The sequence below is a fragment of the Pyxicephalus adspersus genome, chromosome 2 (genome assembly GCF_032062135.1).
Source record: "Pyxicephalus adspersus chromosome 2, UCB_Pads_2.0, whole genome shotgun sequence".
NCBI lineage: Eukaryota > Metazoa > Chordata > Amphibia > Anura > Pyxicephalidae > Pyxicephalus > Pyxicephalus adspersus.
In genome coordinates this window covers 128,897,726-128,916,258 of record NC_092859.1, presented here as the reverse complement: position 1 = coordinate 128,916,258, position 18,533 = coordinate 128,897,726, and the positions used below count along the sequence as shown (strand labels likewise).

Here is an 18,533-nt window from a genome sequence, read left to right as displayed (position 1 = left end):
AGATACTGGTCCTTTAAGAACCAGGGCTGCAGTAAGAGTGACCAAGTGGCTGTAAGGGTGCAAGCCACTGGAAGCCATGCAGGATGGAAGAAGGTCTGAACCTGTCATAATGCAGCTCTGGTATCATTGCTACGGTATTATTTTTTTTTTTTTATTGCAGGCAGTGTAAATACTTAAATGTGACTTGGTTTTAACCTCCTAAATGTCCTGCATAACAAGGAGAAAAAAACACAGTACAAACAGCTCATATGCTCATAACAAAAAGTATTCTGATTGAATGAGGGAGTGACAGGGAAATGATCGCATCACTGTGCTGCTTCTAATTTTACTTTGGCAGATCCTGGACAGCCTGGGTTCTAAGGAATTTGGTGAATTATGTTGGCCGTTGGGCCAATGGGCCATTAGGCTCATGGCAGTAAAAAAGTAGTTGGTAGATGAAAATCTGCATTATCGAATGTATATTCCATCACTTTTTTTCATTTTAATACAGTAGGGAATGGTTAAAACCCCTCTAAATTTTTGTGCCATCTGTCTACCTTTGGCAGTGGGATATCTAAAGTTGGGGGAGTATGCACCGGGTGCAATCATTTGAAAACTGATTTATCTGCATCTCACTTACCATCTCAAATGTCTTTAGGTACCTTTAAAAGTGCATACCTATTCTTGTGAAGACTGATTGCATATGCATTTCTCTCTATTTCAGTTGATTTTTGCTATACCTGTAGTGAAAAGATAAATAAGCAGAATACATACAGCAGTAGCATAAATATTATCCCTCAATGTGATAAGTAAGACAAATCCAATGGTGCATGTCAAGCCATTTTTCAGACTAGCATATACTGCACCAGAAATCAGGGTTAGGTATTTCAACCTGTGATGGTTTTTTCATTGCTATGGTTAAAGCCATCACAGGCTAAAATGCAAAACCATGGTTGTCGGAAGTTGTAACCCGTGCAAGGGACAATTCCTTATTTACAAGGGAAAAGGAAGAAAGTGTGTAAGAAACCACTACAGTTCCTAGGTGAATGTGTTATAGGAAAAGTAAAAATGCCCAGTAAACAGGACCTGAGTCCCAGAAATGTGACTTGTCAGCATGAAAGTAAGCAGGCCTTTATGCATTATTATAACTTGAAATTCAATGGAAGCATTTGTACTCATCCAGAAATCTAGTAATAAAACAAATCAATCAGAAATGCATTCACAAAACTAAATATTAAACAGAAAACATTGAAATGAAGTTGTTCATGAAGTATCAGTCATTAAAACATTTCATTTTGTAAATTATATAATAATATGTACAAATGTATTCTAGCAAGTCAGTGGTGGGTATGTACAATGACATGATATATCTGTAGTAGTTTGACTGGTGCTGAACTACTGATTGTGACAGTGCAGCACGGTCACCAAAAGACAAATGGAAAATTATCTCCAAAACAATAACAGAATGCAGTGTGTATCAGTATCACATTGCAACACCTTATTGCTATAGTAAACAGTTGTAAACAGCAAATGACTGTAGAATCACATTGCACTGAAAATAAAAAATTGCATTCCTGAGTTACAGTAAACAGCAACCATAGTGAAACCTCATAACTGAGACTAAAATGGTAAATCATCCATGATTTTTTACAATTTAAAGAAGAGCTCAGCAAAAAAGATATTATATCCGGATTGTAGAATTAGCAATCTACAACCTTTGCAGTAAAAATTAAAACAAAAATATTAAATGCAATAAATGCAGTTAGATCAGTTTGTCGTCATTGTCTGAGAATAAGTGATTTAGTTTTATTTTAGGATCAAAGCAAGTTGGCAAGTTTATTTGGAATGGCAGGAAGGCATGTTTTAGGGTATTTGTTAGGTTCTTATGTGTATTTATTTTGATTTCATAATTGATTTTTTACTTGCAAAGTGCTTCTGAACATGCTAGCAAAGTTAACTACTTTAGGAGTCATTTTATTATCAAAGATCCCTGCCTCCTTACACATCCCTCTATAGCATACTTAAGAGGAGCCCTGCGCAACCTTTTTTTTCCAGGGGAATCCCTAAAATAGATTCAAATATAAAAGTTTTAAAAACAAGGGTAAACCAATTGGGTATCACTGGGAAAAATTCCTACTTTAGCAGTCATTTGGAAGAATAGTCCCATTACAGTGGCAATATTAATGAAAGAGCTAAATTGATGTTTGGTGTCATAATGCTGACTCTGTCAAGTGGTGTTGGCTCAACAACTTTGCAAACCCTAGCGAATGAGAAGGTAATCAACCAAAGCTCAGGGAACCCCTGGAAACCTCTTCAGGAAGGCTTCCACAGTGTCACTACCCTACCCTCATGTAACCAAGATATATTGAGTATTGTCTTTAAAATAAATACATAAGTGCAGACGAAATGTAACCTAAAAATGTTTATTACATTAGACAAACATAAATAAAAGAAGTAAAAAAAAATTGTCATTGATACCCAGGCTGTGCATTAGTAAAACTGACTATAACATAACTGCTTTTACCGCTGACCCCAGTTCTGCTTCCATTCTTGTACTCGCCTTTCCCCTATCCAGATCTTTGATAAGTGGCCTCCTCAGCATAACACAGCCTCTTACCAGAACCTTTTCCATTGGGCTTCTCTGTGCAACCTCCACTGAACCTCAAGGTTAAGTTTGTGCTTCGATAATAATAGCCAGTCCATTTATCTTCAATTCAGTGCACATACCTTTATTCTTCATGACTAAGCCCATCTCTTTTTAAGAATATGTATCAGATTCACAAGGCTGTAAGAAGAGCTGTAATGGACAAACACTGTGTACACAACCAACATAGAATGGAACAATTTACATACAACAGAAGTTTTTTCTTTTATGTTTAAAGGACAACTTCAGCTTTGGTAAAGCCACCCTTGTGGAATTAAAGACCCATTTATTTACATTACCTTTTTCTTATCACTTGTTATCTGTGAACTTATTACGCTGGGTACACACGTGCAATAATTGTCGTTGAAAAGGATCTTTCATGATCCTTTCCAACGACTTAGGACTGCATGATGCATGAACGAGTGCTGTACATACAGCATCATTCTGCTCTATGGAGAGGGGAGGCTCTCCCTCTTCCCTTCTATTACGATCGCTCGTCATCCATCTTCCTTGGATCCGCCAGGAAGGTCGTTCGGAAGATGGACGACGGGCGTTGTACACACGCCAAATTCTCGTCCGATATCGGCCCTGACACATTGCAAGTGTCTAAGTAGCCTTACAAAAGAATCACATAACCCACTTTACAAGTTACCTTCCATGTTGCTGAATCTGCTTCAAAAATGGATCTTGTAATGCTTGGCTGACTTCTTGAAAAGTTTACAGTGGTGTATGGCCTATGGTGTAAATGCAAGATTTACCAGAGAAAACCAGGAAAATGGAATTGAGCTAGATGGCTGCTTCAGGAGATGAGGACAGTGGGAGACATACAATATCAAATATACAAGAAAAGTTCAGTGGCTTAATAAATCAAAAAGCAACAGAATAACATTTTTTATTGAGTATATTTGAATTTAGCACTGCTGAGTACAGGCAGCCTGGGATCATGTACTTAACCCCCAATAAGTGATCATACTGCCAATATAGACCCACCTTTCTTAGTGCCACATCTGAGCCTCCAGCAATCGCTTAGCCGATCGGGTCGTCAAACTTTTTGGACTACTAGGCCATTTCAGGAGGTCAGGAAGGCACACTAGGCCAGAAGAAACAAGGTGTCCAAGGAAAAGTTTTTTCCAACTGTGACTGCACGCAAGCAGCCTAAGTCTTCCCCTCATCCGTAGTGTAGTCTCTGTACGTGTGCGCGTGCTTGGCATTGAAATGCCCCTTGAGAGCCGACCGCTTGAAAGTGCTGTTGGTGTCGTTGCACACTAAACACAGGGCTTTGCTGCTGCGTTGAATGAAGAATAATTTGTCAGTCCATTTAGTTGACCTCGAACACGACGTTCGAGGTCAACCTTCCGGAGACTGGTAGCTGCACGTTACTTCTGCTCTTTAGGCATAGTAATTGGGTTACTGTGCGGGAACTCGATGATATCGCAGGAACTCGCAATAGCGTGACAATTCAATTAGTCTGGATTCAACAATAAATAACTAGGATGGATTGGAAGACCGGATACGGCCTAAAGGCCGAAGTTTGCCTACCTCTGGCTTGGCCAATGTCTCTCCCCATAGGAATAATTGAGTGGTCCTTTAATAAACTTCAATAGTGCATAGGCTTATGTAGATCTAAAGAGAATTTTTTTTACCCCCACCATATTCAGTGACAGTGATGTTGATTCTGCCTATTAGGAACACAGAGTGCAATAATAACTTCCTCACATTTATTTCTATTTCTCTGCTGGAAACATTCACCCTCTTGCTTTATCCCATGACCATTATGTTCAGTAAGCTTAGTGATTGCAAATGCAAAAAATTTAAGTTGACAAAGGAACAGGAAAAAAGGAAAAAAAATTCCCATTGGGACACTTGCTCTAGTGACAACAAAGAGTGGATTTCCCCTAGCTTAGGAAAGCTATATTTTTATTTCCTGTTGTGTTTCTGGAACAGGAAGTAGGGGGAAATTTCCAGACAGAAAAAAAAATTGATACAGGCTTCCTTTATCTAAACCCAAAAATGTTTGGCTTCAAAATAAAATTTAAATTAGGACAAGCTATTCCTACTTTTTTCTTTGAGTGTTGTATATCCGCATAAAATATACTGTGCAGTGTGATAGATGCTCACTGGCAGCTGACAGTCAGCCAACAATGCATATAGCGTGTAACTTTTTCTTACTGATCCTTATGCAGCTCTGTTGTTGATATGAAATGATGTTGAAAATTCTATTTTTAGCTCCTACTGTTTGCATAATTCAGATACAGAAAGAGAAAGGATTAAATAAACACGGGAGTATTTAAACTAGTGAGTCCTGCAAAATGTGCAATTTATAGTTATTACTTACCTACAGGTATCTTATGGTTTATGTAAAGTCAAAGTGTCTTGTAGTGTTGGACAGAGTGCGGTATGGTTAAGACTCGGAACAGGTTTTTTTTTTTTGCAATCTGTCTGGTTATGGGGATTTCCCCTCCTGTTCCAGAGATATAAAAAATGTTGTGGACTAAGGTGCCATGCACTTTATCGGTCAACCTGTAGTGCATTGCACCATGATGCAGGGTACCACATATATCAAGAGTTAGTGTGTATGTAAAACAAAAAAGTGCAAGTACTTGCTTTTGTGCAGTGCCGTAGGCTGCCTGACCCCATTGCATGGCATTGCACAGAAACATAGGGATATCTCCTGTGGGGATATCCGAAATTACACAGGTTCCCCATTTAAATATTTGTATGTCAACACAAAACATTTGGATTTCCGCATTGGTTTTAATACCAGAACCAATGGTCACAAGGACAAGTCGAGAGAGTAAATCCCCCCCAGGGAGACAGTGGGCCTGATTTATTAAAGCTCTCCAAGGCTGGAGAAGGTACACTTTCATCAGTGAAGGTGGGTGATCCAAAAATACTCAAATGGATTTGGTCCAGGATTGAAAATATTTGCTAACAAATAGAAAATGATTTTTAGGCTTGCTGGATCACCCAGCTTCACTAATGAAAGTGTATCCCCTCCAGCCTTGGAGAGCCTTAATAAATCAGCCCTATTGGGTCTGATTCAATAAAGCTCTCCAAGACTGGAGAGGATAGATCATAGGAGACCCTGGGTAATCAAGAACATTTTGTCTATGTCCTCTATTGTGTGATATTTAGGCTTTAAAAACTACCAGATACTGGGACCTAAATATTATTCTGAGGAACACACTCAGATCTAAGGATAAAGAACATGGGCAATGGTGACGTGTTTAGGGGTAGAAAGCCACTTTTTAATCAAATTTCACCTAAATATATTGATCTGTATTGTATTTTATAAAAAATGTGTGGGTTGAATAAGGCTACCTTGATCAGTTGTCACAATTAAAACAGCCTAGAGGACACCTGACTAAACCTTTACTCTGAAGATAATACAAATGTTTATCCTAGGAATTTAGAGTATTTGCAATTTCATTTACGGCCCCACCCCAACTATTCAAGGCTTAAATGTTTAATTTAGTTCAGGGGAGATGTGAAAAGTAGCTTTACTTCAGACACACAGGCTCCCAGCAATGACATCATGGTGTCTCTGACTGGAAGTTTCTCCTCAGCACATTGCTCTGCACGATTCTCTATAGAAACACGATGAGTAAGCCAGCGCTTCCCTCCTCCATAGACTGAGCTCTCTGGCTCCGCCCCCTCGCAGTGATTGACAGGCGCCGATTGAGTGACGTGATGTGTTTGAATTCTCGCGCCTGGTGACGTAGTGGCCTGCAGGGGGCGTTCCCGGTGACGCAGCAGATCGGGTGTCTGCGAGTCTCCGCCCCCTAAGCAGTCAGTCCGGGTACATGGCGACTGCGGCAAAGAACGAGCGAGAAGACGCAGAACAAGAGGAGCAGCTAAGCGGAGTGTCTGAGCCCCGTCCCCTCGCCCTATGAAGCAGACGAGAGCGGTAAGTCGCCGCCTTTGTTCCTTCTTTCCCAGGAAGCCGATAGGTGTGCGCCGTGCCTGGCTGCCGGTGCCTCCATTGTGTGAGTCACAATAATGTGCCCGGCTCCTCCACAATGATTCTGCCTGTGTAGACCCTCACCCTCCCCGACACCTCAGCGGCTACATAAGGGAGCTCTCCGGGAGGCATTTCAGCGAGCATTGCCTCGTTCAATGCTATTCCCCCGGGTGTTCGGGAATACGGCTGCCCCCTTTTTATTTTATCTGCATTGTTCCCCTCATACACTCGCCGCTTATGTGACTTCCTATCGTGGCATTTGTTCGGCACCGAATCACCTTCACTTTGTTGTAAGGGGACACCGCTGTGTGAGGGGGGTACCTGCGCTCATAGCGTACGGGCCCCTGACGTGGATGTGAAGCCCAGCGTAACGCGAATGGTGAATAGGGAGCCCCGCACAAAGCGCCGCTGATTGACGTGCGGCCGGCCCAGCTGGCAGATTCGCAATGGAACCGGTCGGAGGAGGCGGGATTCCGGCTGTCTCAGCCAATAAGATCCCTCCAACCCTTCTCCAGTCTCTCTGATTGGTGTAACACGCTCGGCGCAGCTTCATTTGCATTTACTAGAGAAAGGCGAGTGCTGAGAACTAAGAAACTAGCTCCCATTTCACGGCTGAATGGTTCCCCGGCGTATTGTGTGTCATGTATGATTAATCCTTGTCAGAGAACTGTCATGGCTTCCTGTTATCGGGGGCGCAGCATCTGCCCGGTGCTCAGCCATGAACACTAAGATCCGGTTGTGGGAGGGCGCTGGAAGAAAAGTTTCCTGAGGTGACTCACACGGTCCGTAGATGCGACGTGGCCGCTGACTGAGGATATGGGGTTTCCACCCGCTGGGGTGTACTGGCACCCACGTGACCACACACAACACATGTGGGCTGGTGGCTTTCTATTGGCTTGCGAGTACTTGCCGGCCAATAGGTAACACAGACAGATGTGTGAGGAATTCCCTGCGGAGTGATGGGAGGATACATGTCACTACTGACGTCACAGCTGGAACAACCTTACGAACACACTCCTCTACCATGAGAACACAGCTGCCAGCTTGCCCTATGGATGAAGCCATAGGGCAAGCTGGCAGCTTTGCTGTCATGGTAGAGGGGTGTGTATGTAACAAATATGGATATCAGGAGAGCTCTCCTTCCTCTCTGTATGTATATACACACACATTATAGAACCGTGCTTCTCAACCAGGGTCCCTCCAGAGGGTGCCATGGGCAATTTGCCAGTCAAAGCTTTCAGAACAAATGTAGTTTGATACAAAACACTTGATAAATACACTTCAAAATCCAAGTGGTTCCCCATGTGAGCCCTAGGACCCCAAGGTTCCTCCAGAGGTTACTATGGGTTTGTTGAGCAATGAGCTGTTTGTGACTCCAATGATCTTTTTGGTTATCCATAAAGAGTGTCTCCCATTGGCCAGCAGTGTAAGATGAATTCCTCTTACTGACCCCCATACCAATGTACTGTGAGCTGTGGATATAGTAATTATAGAGGGGGTTCCCTGAAGATCTGAAAATTATTTCCCCTTGCTTAAAAAAGGTCACTGCTCTAGACTTCCAGTTTGATTTAATTTCCACAGGATACATTTTAAGCAGAACTAAAATTGTACATTACACAATTGCATGCAGGCAGCTTCTTTGTTGCAGGAGTGATGTATCTCCTCTGCATTAAAATAAACTTGCCTGCCTGTTTTCACCTGACTTCTTTACCAGGTTCTCTTGTGGCTTCAGTATTATTGGTTAGGCTGGAATTCTATTCCTGGCAGCCAGCCATGCCGGTATGTGCAAGTCTGCAGCTCAGTGTATATTATAGAGGAGATTGCAAACAAGCAGGTAAATTTGTTTTATTGCGGAAACATGGCATGTTCTTTCTGCAATGAAATACCTCCCTGCCCACGGTTTTATTTATTTAGTTCTGCTTTAAATTGGCACAATTCTATCTGCTTGGCATGACCAGCAACATTTACTTGATATATTTTCCAATTTTATTTCTAATAAATACAGAATGTGTACCATGTTTGTTTTGACACTTGATGAAGTTTGTGGTTTACCATTCTCATCAAGTGTGGATTTACTTTATACTGGAAAGTATATAAAACTGAACTCGAGCCTCACTCTATTGTAGTTGTACATACTAGTCCTGAAATTCCTTACTTGGTTTTACTGCACACTGTCAGTTTCTGACTTTTTTTATTAGAAACTAAAGTGCTGATATCAAAGGGTTAGAATGTGATTTGTTATCAAAATGGAAGGGTCTTCGTCTTACACCATGCTTTTCTCCGTGTTCAACAAGTTAAAGTTGATGCCACAAAAGATCTGCCTAGGGATACAAAAACTCCTAAGAATGTTGTCCTGTACAGTTCTGAAGTGTTTGCTTCTTAGATTTTGGATTGTCCACAGTCCCAATAGAAACCCAGGGACATTACAGACATACATAGCCTATGGTTGGAACTTGGGATGTGAAATTTTGTTATGATCTTTTGTTTAGCTGTTTAACAAAGTGCTTTTTACACAAGCTCTACCTAAAGGATAAAGGTAAAATTGGGTTCCATGCTTCACAATAAAGAAACTCAGGGAACTTTTTTTTCCTGTGTGAAGGGCTGAAACCTCTAATAGGTTTATGTTCCCCCTCAGTTATTGTCCTAGTGTCAGGTTTTGCCCCAACCTTCCTGTTATTGCATTTATATAATGTTTGTTTTGTGCTTCTTCCTCTGGGGACCCTAAGCACCTCCCCTGGTTACATTTATTTCTCACTTTTGTTTTTGATCTATAACAGAAAACTCAGATTTACCATAGAATGCCTACAGCTGGCAAAGACCAGGTGATCACTGGAGTCATCTAAGTATACTTGGTCACTAAATTAGGAAATAATCTGCACTGATTTGTCCCCCTGACCTTTTTTGATTCCCAATATAACCGATGGACTGCTCCTTGTGATACTTTGTATTGGTTGTTGGCCCTGAACATTTGTGTCAAAGGGTTTGGAAGTGTCAAAGTACTGGTGTATTTCCCCAACCTATAGTTTCATTCTGAATTATTTATATTTTTTATTTAGTTGATCTCTTAAATGTTTGCCAAGATCTACTTTTTTCTTTCCTTTCTTTCAGGTGTTCTGCGAGTAAGATGGATAGCAGCTTTGATTGTGATTGTGGTGAGCTGGAGCCACCTGATCATTAACAGAAGAACTCTTCTGTAATTTAAAGTCTGCCACGGTTTCCTCTTCGGATGCACTGTATACAAAAAACATCACATTAAATTAATTTCTAGTGCTTTCCAGCACCATAGAATGACGCTGCTCAGGACCAGTTCAACACTGAATGTATCTGCACTGTGAGGAGGAGGATGATAGAAGCCTATATCTTGCATATTTATTCACGTTTTTGTTCAATGTCCATTTGTTTTGCACACTAGAGCTGCGTGCATAGTATGTCATTTCATTCCGTTTCACTTCCATTGAGTGTTTTTGTTGATGTTTGCTGGAATGCTGCATCTCTCATGAACTATGAATACAGTCATTTTTTATACAATCAAATCTGAGCTTTAGCGGTGTGGCTTGCGGGATCCACCAGGCCTGACAGGCTGTTATGCAATGAGAATTGGAGCAAACCAGTCTAAAGAAGAGCTTTTGTTTTTTTGGAAGGTATATGAAACCTTTTCTTTAGATACCAGCAGTGGTTTATTGTCACACATTTAGGAAAAGTGAAAATTTCTGGACAAAGGAAGTAGCCAAAAATGGCAGAAAAGTTTGAAAGCCTCATGAACATTCATGGGTTTGATTTGGGCTCTCGATACATGGACTTAAAACCTCTCGGCTATGGTGGTAACGGCTTAGTTTTTTCTGCTGTTGATAATGACTGTGATAAGCGAGTGGCTGTGAAGAAAATTGTTCTGACTGACCCTCAGAGCGTCAAACATGCTCTGCGGGAGATCAAAATTATCCGAAGACTTGATCACGAAAACATAGTTAAAGTATTTGAAATTCTCGGCCCTAACGGAAGTTGCCTAACCGATGATGTGAGCTCATTACCTGAGCTGAACTGTGTGTATATTGTTCAGGAGTACATGGAGACCGATCTAGCCAAGCTTCTAGAGCAAGGCCCACTTCGTGAAGAGCATGCTAGGCTCTTTATGTACCAGCTGCTACGTGGGCTTAAATATATCCACTCGGCTAACGTGCTGCATCGAGACCTTAAGCCAGCAAACCTGTTCATTAACACAGAAGACTTGGTGGTAAAAATTGGAGATTTTGGGCTTGCTCGAATCATGGATCCTCATTATTCCCACAAAGTGAGTAGATTTTCTATTGACCTAATTAATAATTATTGTAGTATTGACAGTGATGGTAACTTGAATATTTCTTCACATATTCTGATCACATCTAAATATGGCTGGTCAGTTGTTTGGTTGTCACATTAGGACATAGGCTCTTTTTACAAGCCCTTTTCTTTCTTTGTCACATATCACAAAGCCATGAAATATCCTGCACTCCTCCTTCAGCTGTTATGTGGCTCCTTTAATACCTGACTATTATAGGTGTATGCAGTATTTCCTTAGGTGCATACCGGTTCATGGTCAGTGACCCAAGAAGTGTTAATAAATGTGTTGAACCAAATGAGTTGACACGCATTGTTGGTCGCTGCCTTTTTAAGTATTCCAGTGTTTGAGACCTGTATATAGCACATCAGTTATTGTGATTGGCTCAAACACATCCAAAGTTTGCCTGGTGTCTGTTATTTTTTTTACAATTTCCTCTTCCTACTAGGGGATGTGTGCATGTGTTTTGAGCCTTCTGTTTAGGCCAAGCATGTGGGGATTTCTCAGCAATCTTGGAATGTAGGCCTATCGTCCCATATTCCTATTCTTTAGATAGCTTCCATAGTTAAAGTCCATAGTCGTTTCAACAATCGTCAAGCATCTCAGCTAACTGTTCCTACCATAGTCCATGGGGGAAACCTAATTAACTTGATGTAGGAGTAAACTGGAGTGCCTGGAGGAAACCAAACTAACTTGGGGAGAACATGCAAACGCTTTCCTTGCTAAGATTAGAACCTGGCAGTCCATGTCGTCCTTATCTCAATAATATTTTGTCCACCCGACCCAGTTTTAAGTGTCTCTTTGTCTGCCAGGACTACATTTTACTCTCCTGGCTGAAAGTGTGATTATGGGTTCTTTGGCAATACAAATGGTTCTTAATTCACTTTCACCACGAGACATTGTGATCTAGCTTAAATGTTAGGATTTTTGTTGCCATGTGAACCTTAGTGATAGGAATTTGCAGTTGTTTCACTCATGTGGCAAACTGTGAGACCAATTTGAGCAGCTGACCTACTTAGTTCCAGGTCACATGTGGCCCTCCACAGTCTAAATCCTTATTTTCTTTTTAAATAACTGTGCGAGAGTTACATTTCTATGTCAAGGCAGGCTGGCCATAGGTAACCATGTAGAAACTTCAGATCCTATTAGCATTTTCTGATTTTTCTGCAAATAGATTTTTTGTAGATTGTAACAGGCTACATCATACATGAAAATTAAGATCTGTTTCCTTTCTTTTTCTCCATGTATGAAGTATTGTACACATTTTTCTGTTTTATTTATTTTGCTAAGTTTAAAGGTATAATTTATTTAAATGATATCAACAGGTGTAACCACCTCTTCCCCAAATACCATTTGTTGTAATGAAAAAAAGCTACTCATGAATACATTGTAAACAAATGGGACTTCAGAGATTTCTTATGAGCTGTGTGCACATCCTGTTATGGATGGTAATTGCTGTGATTTTTCAATAGGGATTTGTGCTTCAATGCAACTTGTTGTTTAAGGACATGGTGAGCTTTTGTTACACAAAAATAATAAACCCTCTTCCTATTTTTATGCCATATAATTGCAACAAAAAGGTGATTTGTTACTTGTAATAGGTTATTTGTAATTCTATTAGTTATGTCACCCCTTTTTATTTTGCATTTAGCATGCTATAACAATCACTGGCTAGATGTAGCAGGAAAACGAAGCTGATGGTCTGGCAATATATTGATACATTTTCCTCTTTGGCCTTAGTTAGCATTGCCAAATGTGAAAAATATACCAAGCAGAAGGAAATTTGTAAGAAGTTACCAAACAAATACTTTTTAATTGCCCGTCACAGGTCAAGCCAAAGGGGAAAAGCCAGGTCCAGCCTTTGACCAAAACAGGGAAGTGTTAGATGAGCATTTCTATATATTGCCATTCTCATCATTGAAAAGTCATTTTTTCCCTCTATGAGAAGCTGTTAAAAGCGTGATCTAATCCTAGTTCCTCACAGTAACTCATTGTCCTCATCATATCAGCATTATGAGGAATGGCCTTCTGTAGAAAGTACTGAGCTGCAACATTTTGTGATAATTACTGCCCCATGTTTTCACTGGCTGGTTTCCATTTAAGGAAATTACAACATATTGACATACATTTCTACTGTACATGTGTGTTAAAACTTAAAAAGGTAATTGTGACCTGTTTTTTAACCTACACAGGGACATCTTTCTGAAGGACTCGTCACCAAATGGTATCGATCTCCACGCCTTTTACTTTCACCAAATAATTATACTAAGGCTATTGATATGTGGGCAGCTGGGTGCATCTTTGCTGAAATGCTGACTGGAAAAACCCTTTTTGCAGGTTGGTATTAGGCTGGTCTATCTGTCTGCTCCATAGAATTGCCTACAAGATGAACTCGCACCATGTACCTGAGTTACCTATGAGCTGTTTGTTTGCTACACTAACACAGATGGCAGAAATAGCTCTGTCATTGCTTCTTTTGTTAATGCGCAGAAATGTGTGTACATCAACACATTTAAAAAGCATACTAAGATGTGCAAAATTCTCCCGTTAGTTGCAGTACATTGTGGCATGCTGCAACACAGAAGTATAGGGGTATCATTCAGAATTGCAACGCATGCATGTGTTGTAGAATGCAATACAACAGTGCATAGAGCCTAATGAGTCCTAAAAATCAACATTTTAGGTTTCTTTTAAAATTGACTAGAGGTATTCCTTCCCAGTTTTAATTATAATCTTGGTCAGAAATACAGTACTTTCCTTACTTGCCATTCTTTCTGTGTGCAAAACTAGAGAACGATTTTGTGCTTCGAGTTGTGATAACTGCTTGAATGATGGTCTATGAACTTCAATTAGCTCAGTGTTCCACTATTGCATGGCTTCAGAGATTACCAGTACTGCATGTGTGTTCTATAATCAAAAATGAGGAAACAATTAAAAATCAATTGACCCTTTTTCTTTTCTCCTATCTTTAAAAGGTGCACATGAACTTGAGCAGATGCAGCTCATTCTGGAGTCTATACCTGTTGTTCATGAAGAAGATAAACAGGAGCTTCTCAATGTAATCCCAATTTTTATAAAAAATGATATGACAGAGCCACATACTCCTTTAACACAGCTACTTCCAGGAATCAGTCCTGAAGGTGAGTTTTAAATAACTTTTATACTTGAATAATTATACTTTTGTGTTACAAGAAATTACTTTAAATATTACTATAAACTATTGTACCTCCTCATATTCCTTACAGCTCTGGATTTCTTGGAGCAAATTCTGACATTTAGTCCTATGGACAGACTAACGGCAGAAGAAGCTTTGTCCCACCCATATATGAGCATGTATTCTTTCCCACTGGATGAGCCAATTTCAAACCATCCTTTTCACATTGAAGATGAGGTTGATGATATATTGTTGATGGATGACAACCACAGCCATGTCTACAACTGGGAAAGGTACATTTACCAAATTATGTCAAATTTTTCGATTATTGACTCTGTTGCTAGGTGAAATATTTTACTACAAGAACCTTCAAAAGACTGCCAATATTTATGTGACCGGCAGGTAGATCCTTAAACCACATAGGGGGAGGTAATGTCTGACAACCTCAATGTTGAATACCAGTAGTGAGCCATCTTTGTAACATAGCAAAAAATAGGAGTTATCACTTACCAGACGGGCAGGTATAAGTAATCTTGTTTTGGATGTGCTTGAACATCATAGGACTCTGTGGTATGTTTTAGTGTAACTAATGGTTTTGGTCTCCAAACAGTTTATTGTATTTTTTAGACCATTAAGAACAATAGTACATATCCATTCTGTTTTATAAATACTATTGCAAAAACTGGGCGTTATACATCCATTCTGATTAACATATCCCATATGGTATGGCTTGTATATTGTCACTTGACACAATTTTATGCATTTAGTGTGGGGGTGCAGGATCCAGTATTTGGTAATTTGGCCCCATACACTGTTGCACTTAAAGCAGAAGATGGCAGGGCCCTACGATGGAACAGTTTTTTTTATAGTAAGATAAGTAGATTATAGATATAGTAAGATTTTTTTTTTTTTTCCCTACTGCACTGAATATGTATTATATGTTATCCCATCACTCTATTCACGTACAGAAGTTTCTTTAAAGAATAGCTTATAAATTGTATTGGTTTTTCGTATTCCAGATATCATGACAGCCAGTATTCAGACCATGATTGGCCAATCCATAATAATTTTGAAGCTGATGAAGTTCAGCGTGATCCAAGAGCTCTATCAGATGGAAGTGATGAGGAAGAGGTTCAGGTGGATCCTCGCAAATATCTGGATGGAGAGCGAGAGAAATATCTAGAAGATCCTGCATTTGATCCATACTTCTCTGCTGAGTCTTCTTGGCAGCACTCAAATCACCATGAGAATAAATATTGTGATCTTGAGTGCAGCCATACCTGTAACTACAAAATGAGGTCCTCATCTTACCTAGATAACTTGGTATGGAGGGAGAGTGAGGTCAACCATTATTATGAGCCAAAACTTATTATTGATCTTTCCAACTGGAAGGAGCAAAATAAGGAGAAGCTAGATAAGAAGGGGAAATCAAAATGTGAAAAAAATGGTTTAGTGAAGGCTCAGATTGCCCTTCAGGAAGCATCACAGCAGCTAGTTGAAAGAGAAAGGGAAAAACGCAAAGAATTTGACTTTGATTCGTTCATAGCAGGTACCATTCAGCTTAGTCTGCAAGAAGAATCTTCCAGTGTTGACAAGCTTAACGACCTTAATAGCTCTGTAACACAACTTGAATACAAGACCTTAATATCTGTAAAGTCTGTAAGCCTGGAAAAACAAGAGAAAGGCATGGTAAACCTTGCACAATTGGGTACTCGAAACCAAAATTCTTGGGACAGTCCAATCGTAAGTGGTGAAGACTGCTTCCTAATAGATCAGTTTTGCTGTGAAGTAAGGAAAGATGATCACAATCAGAAGGAAAATACTTACACAGGTTATCTAGATAGCTTGTTCAGTAGGAAGAAAGAGACGGAAGTGTCAGATCCTGAGCCAGCAGAAGAAGGAAAGAATAGCAGCAAGGAAAATGATGAGGGCTTACCAAATTTTAGTGGTGACATCATCCTTAGTAAGCATCTGGATTGCATAGGTATTCCTCAGTTTCAGAATCCTCTTGGCTCGCCCCTTAAATCAATACAAGCCACATTGCCGCCTTCTGCAATGAAATCTCCTCAAATCCCCCACAAAGCCTACAGCAGCATTCTGAAACATTTAAACTAAAACACTCTTTCTGTTTTTCTCTTTTGTATTCTTCATTAGATGTCATGAGTGTTATATATATTTTTTCTTCTTTCTCTACATTTTTTTTTTCTTACTTGAATTGTATTTTTAGTACTGTATTTAAGTTTAGTTTACCATTGTTTTTACAAATTCAAACTACTTTCTACATATTAATTTTAAACTGGCATGACATTTGCACACAAGGATTAAAAAAAAGAAAAAAAAAAAGATAATGCAATGTAGGTGGAGACAGGAAATATGCACTAACTGAAGAAAAACCTAAAATTGGTTGCTACGTTTCTTACTATTCTGTTATCTTGCCTTGATGTTAACACAGTGAGACATTACCTACCATCATGGAGATGTCAGTTTTATATTGTTTCTTTTCTAAGCTAGGTTGTCGTGTTCAGCTTTTTTTCATATCCATTTCTTGAAACACATGATACCAGCAGCAACTGAAGAATGCAGATTTTGGTACGCATGTGTTATCTACCTCAAGGTAACAACAAGTTTTGTGGCTGTATATTTGCCACTGATAGTGCTACCCATCATGCACCTCTGTTAAGCCAGCATTATTGTAGTAGCTACGGTATTCTTGAAATGAGAATTACAGAAATATTTATAAATGTTCTTGACTGCATCCTATGTAATGAAGTGTTTTAATATGCAGTATTTTATTTATTAAATTCACAATATGTGCGTTTTGAAAAACTGGCACCTCAGAAGCGGCTTAAATTGGTAAAATGGACATCTCGGCTTCTAGCTGTCAAAATACCGTACAATCAGGCAAGACATACAAGCATATTAAGCGAGTCAGTGTAAAGAGCAATAATTTGCGGTACTTCATAGCATGCAATCAGTTTTTGTTTCCTATGGTCATATCAATAGAATAATGCTGATTGGTTGCTGTAAAATGCTGCCCTTTACACGTTGCCCTTTGCCTTATTGAATATCCCCTTATTAATGACAGCTGGAATGTTAGAGGGCGTCCAGGTCTCGCTGAGAATTTAATTTATAGTTTACATTGTATAGTTAGCCTGCATATTAACATGTTGTGTTCTCGCTTCATTCTTTTCCCACTCTTTAATTTCAAGGAAAGTGCTCACTGTGTATAGGAATTTGTATTCTCAAAGTGCTCAACCGATCTCTACAAAACATAGGAACGTCGTAAAAACATTAAATACACCTAGAAATACTCCTAGAAACTTTTTTTAATTTTTTTTATTGCAATGTTAAGAAAGGCGTGCATGGAATTATGGTACAATATTACTGTAAGTTAAGAGTTGATGTAAGTTTTTTTTTCTTAGCTTTTACTGTATGTTTTTACTGAAAAATCTTTTTTTCTTTTTTTTCTTTTTTTTTTTTTTTTTTTCAAACCTGCATGAGAAGAATAGCATGTAGTATCTCAATTCTCTGGAAACTTGTTTTGCCTCTGAATTTTGCATACTATTTATGTACTATTGTTTCCCCTATTTAAGAAGAATAAAACACGGCCAGCAAGATACATGATTATTTTACTTGTGATTTCTTACATCTTCCTATAATTGGGCCTTATTCAGCTATGCAATGTGCGCATTACACTTTGTTGCCTAATGGCATGGCAATGCACCTGGTTCATGTGTGATGCCATGCATTGTGAATGACAAACTAACATGCCCTTTTCAATAGTGTTCAATGCACTGCAGTCACAGCAACCTACAGACCAATGCATTATGGTGAACTGCCTTCAGAAAAAGGATCTGCAATACTTCACATACTCCACAATCAAAGATGTATGAATGGACCCTTAAGGAATGTTTTATTAAGAAAACAAGGTTTGTAAACCTCAGTTTATTTGCCACATGTACACTACACTACATTTCTACATAATGTTTATTTATAATGCAGCATCCTTTTCCTTTCATCAAAGCAATACAGGTTTTCTCACATCACCAGGTTGCTGACAACAGGGACTGGCGTACTTATAGTGAAGGCCTGCAGGCATTTTAAGCTTTGTTTTTGATTAGAGTTTACTTTACCATCGGGTTAGTATTCTGATTTACACTTACGTATATATAAAACAAAAACTTTAAAAAAAAAAAGGGTGAATAAAAACAATAGCAGTAATATTACTGCAATATTGGTCCATCCAAATAGTAAAATGATTACACTTTGGCTGCTTTATTTTCCCCACAAGTTCATTTTATATTTACATTGGTACAAGGATCATTAAAATGCAACCTGTAGCTGGTCCATTGCCTACTCTGCTCTTTGTAAACTCTTATTACAGACTACTTTCCCATTTCAATCCAAAATCAACGATGATTTTTGAAACTCTAGGAGAGAAAATACAACCTCTTTAACAACTGTTAATTGTGCACAGTCT

At 39.3% G+C, this 18,533-nt stretch overlaps 1 protein-coding gene across 1 annotated transcript; it reads left to right on the top strand.

Moving 5' to 3' along the window:
* The first annotated feature begins 6,372 nt into the window (after window positions 1-6,372).
* Window positions 6,373-17,672, top strand: MAPK6 (mitogen-activated protein kinase 6). Its single transcript, XM_072402377.1, has 6 exons — window positions 6,373-6,530; window positions 9,693-10,872; window positions 13,092-13,236; window positions 13,875-14,039; window positions 14,145-14,346; window positions 15,073-17,672. Exons 2-6 carry the CDS (start codon window positions 10,318-10,320, stop codon window positions 16,166-16,168), a joined length of 2,163 nt encoding a protein of 720 aa, XP_072258478.1. The 5' UTR covers window positions 6,373-6,530; window positions 9,693-10,317; the 3' UTR covers window positions 16,169-17,672.
* The last annotated feature ends 861 nt before the right edge of the window (window positions 17,673-18,533 follow it).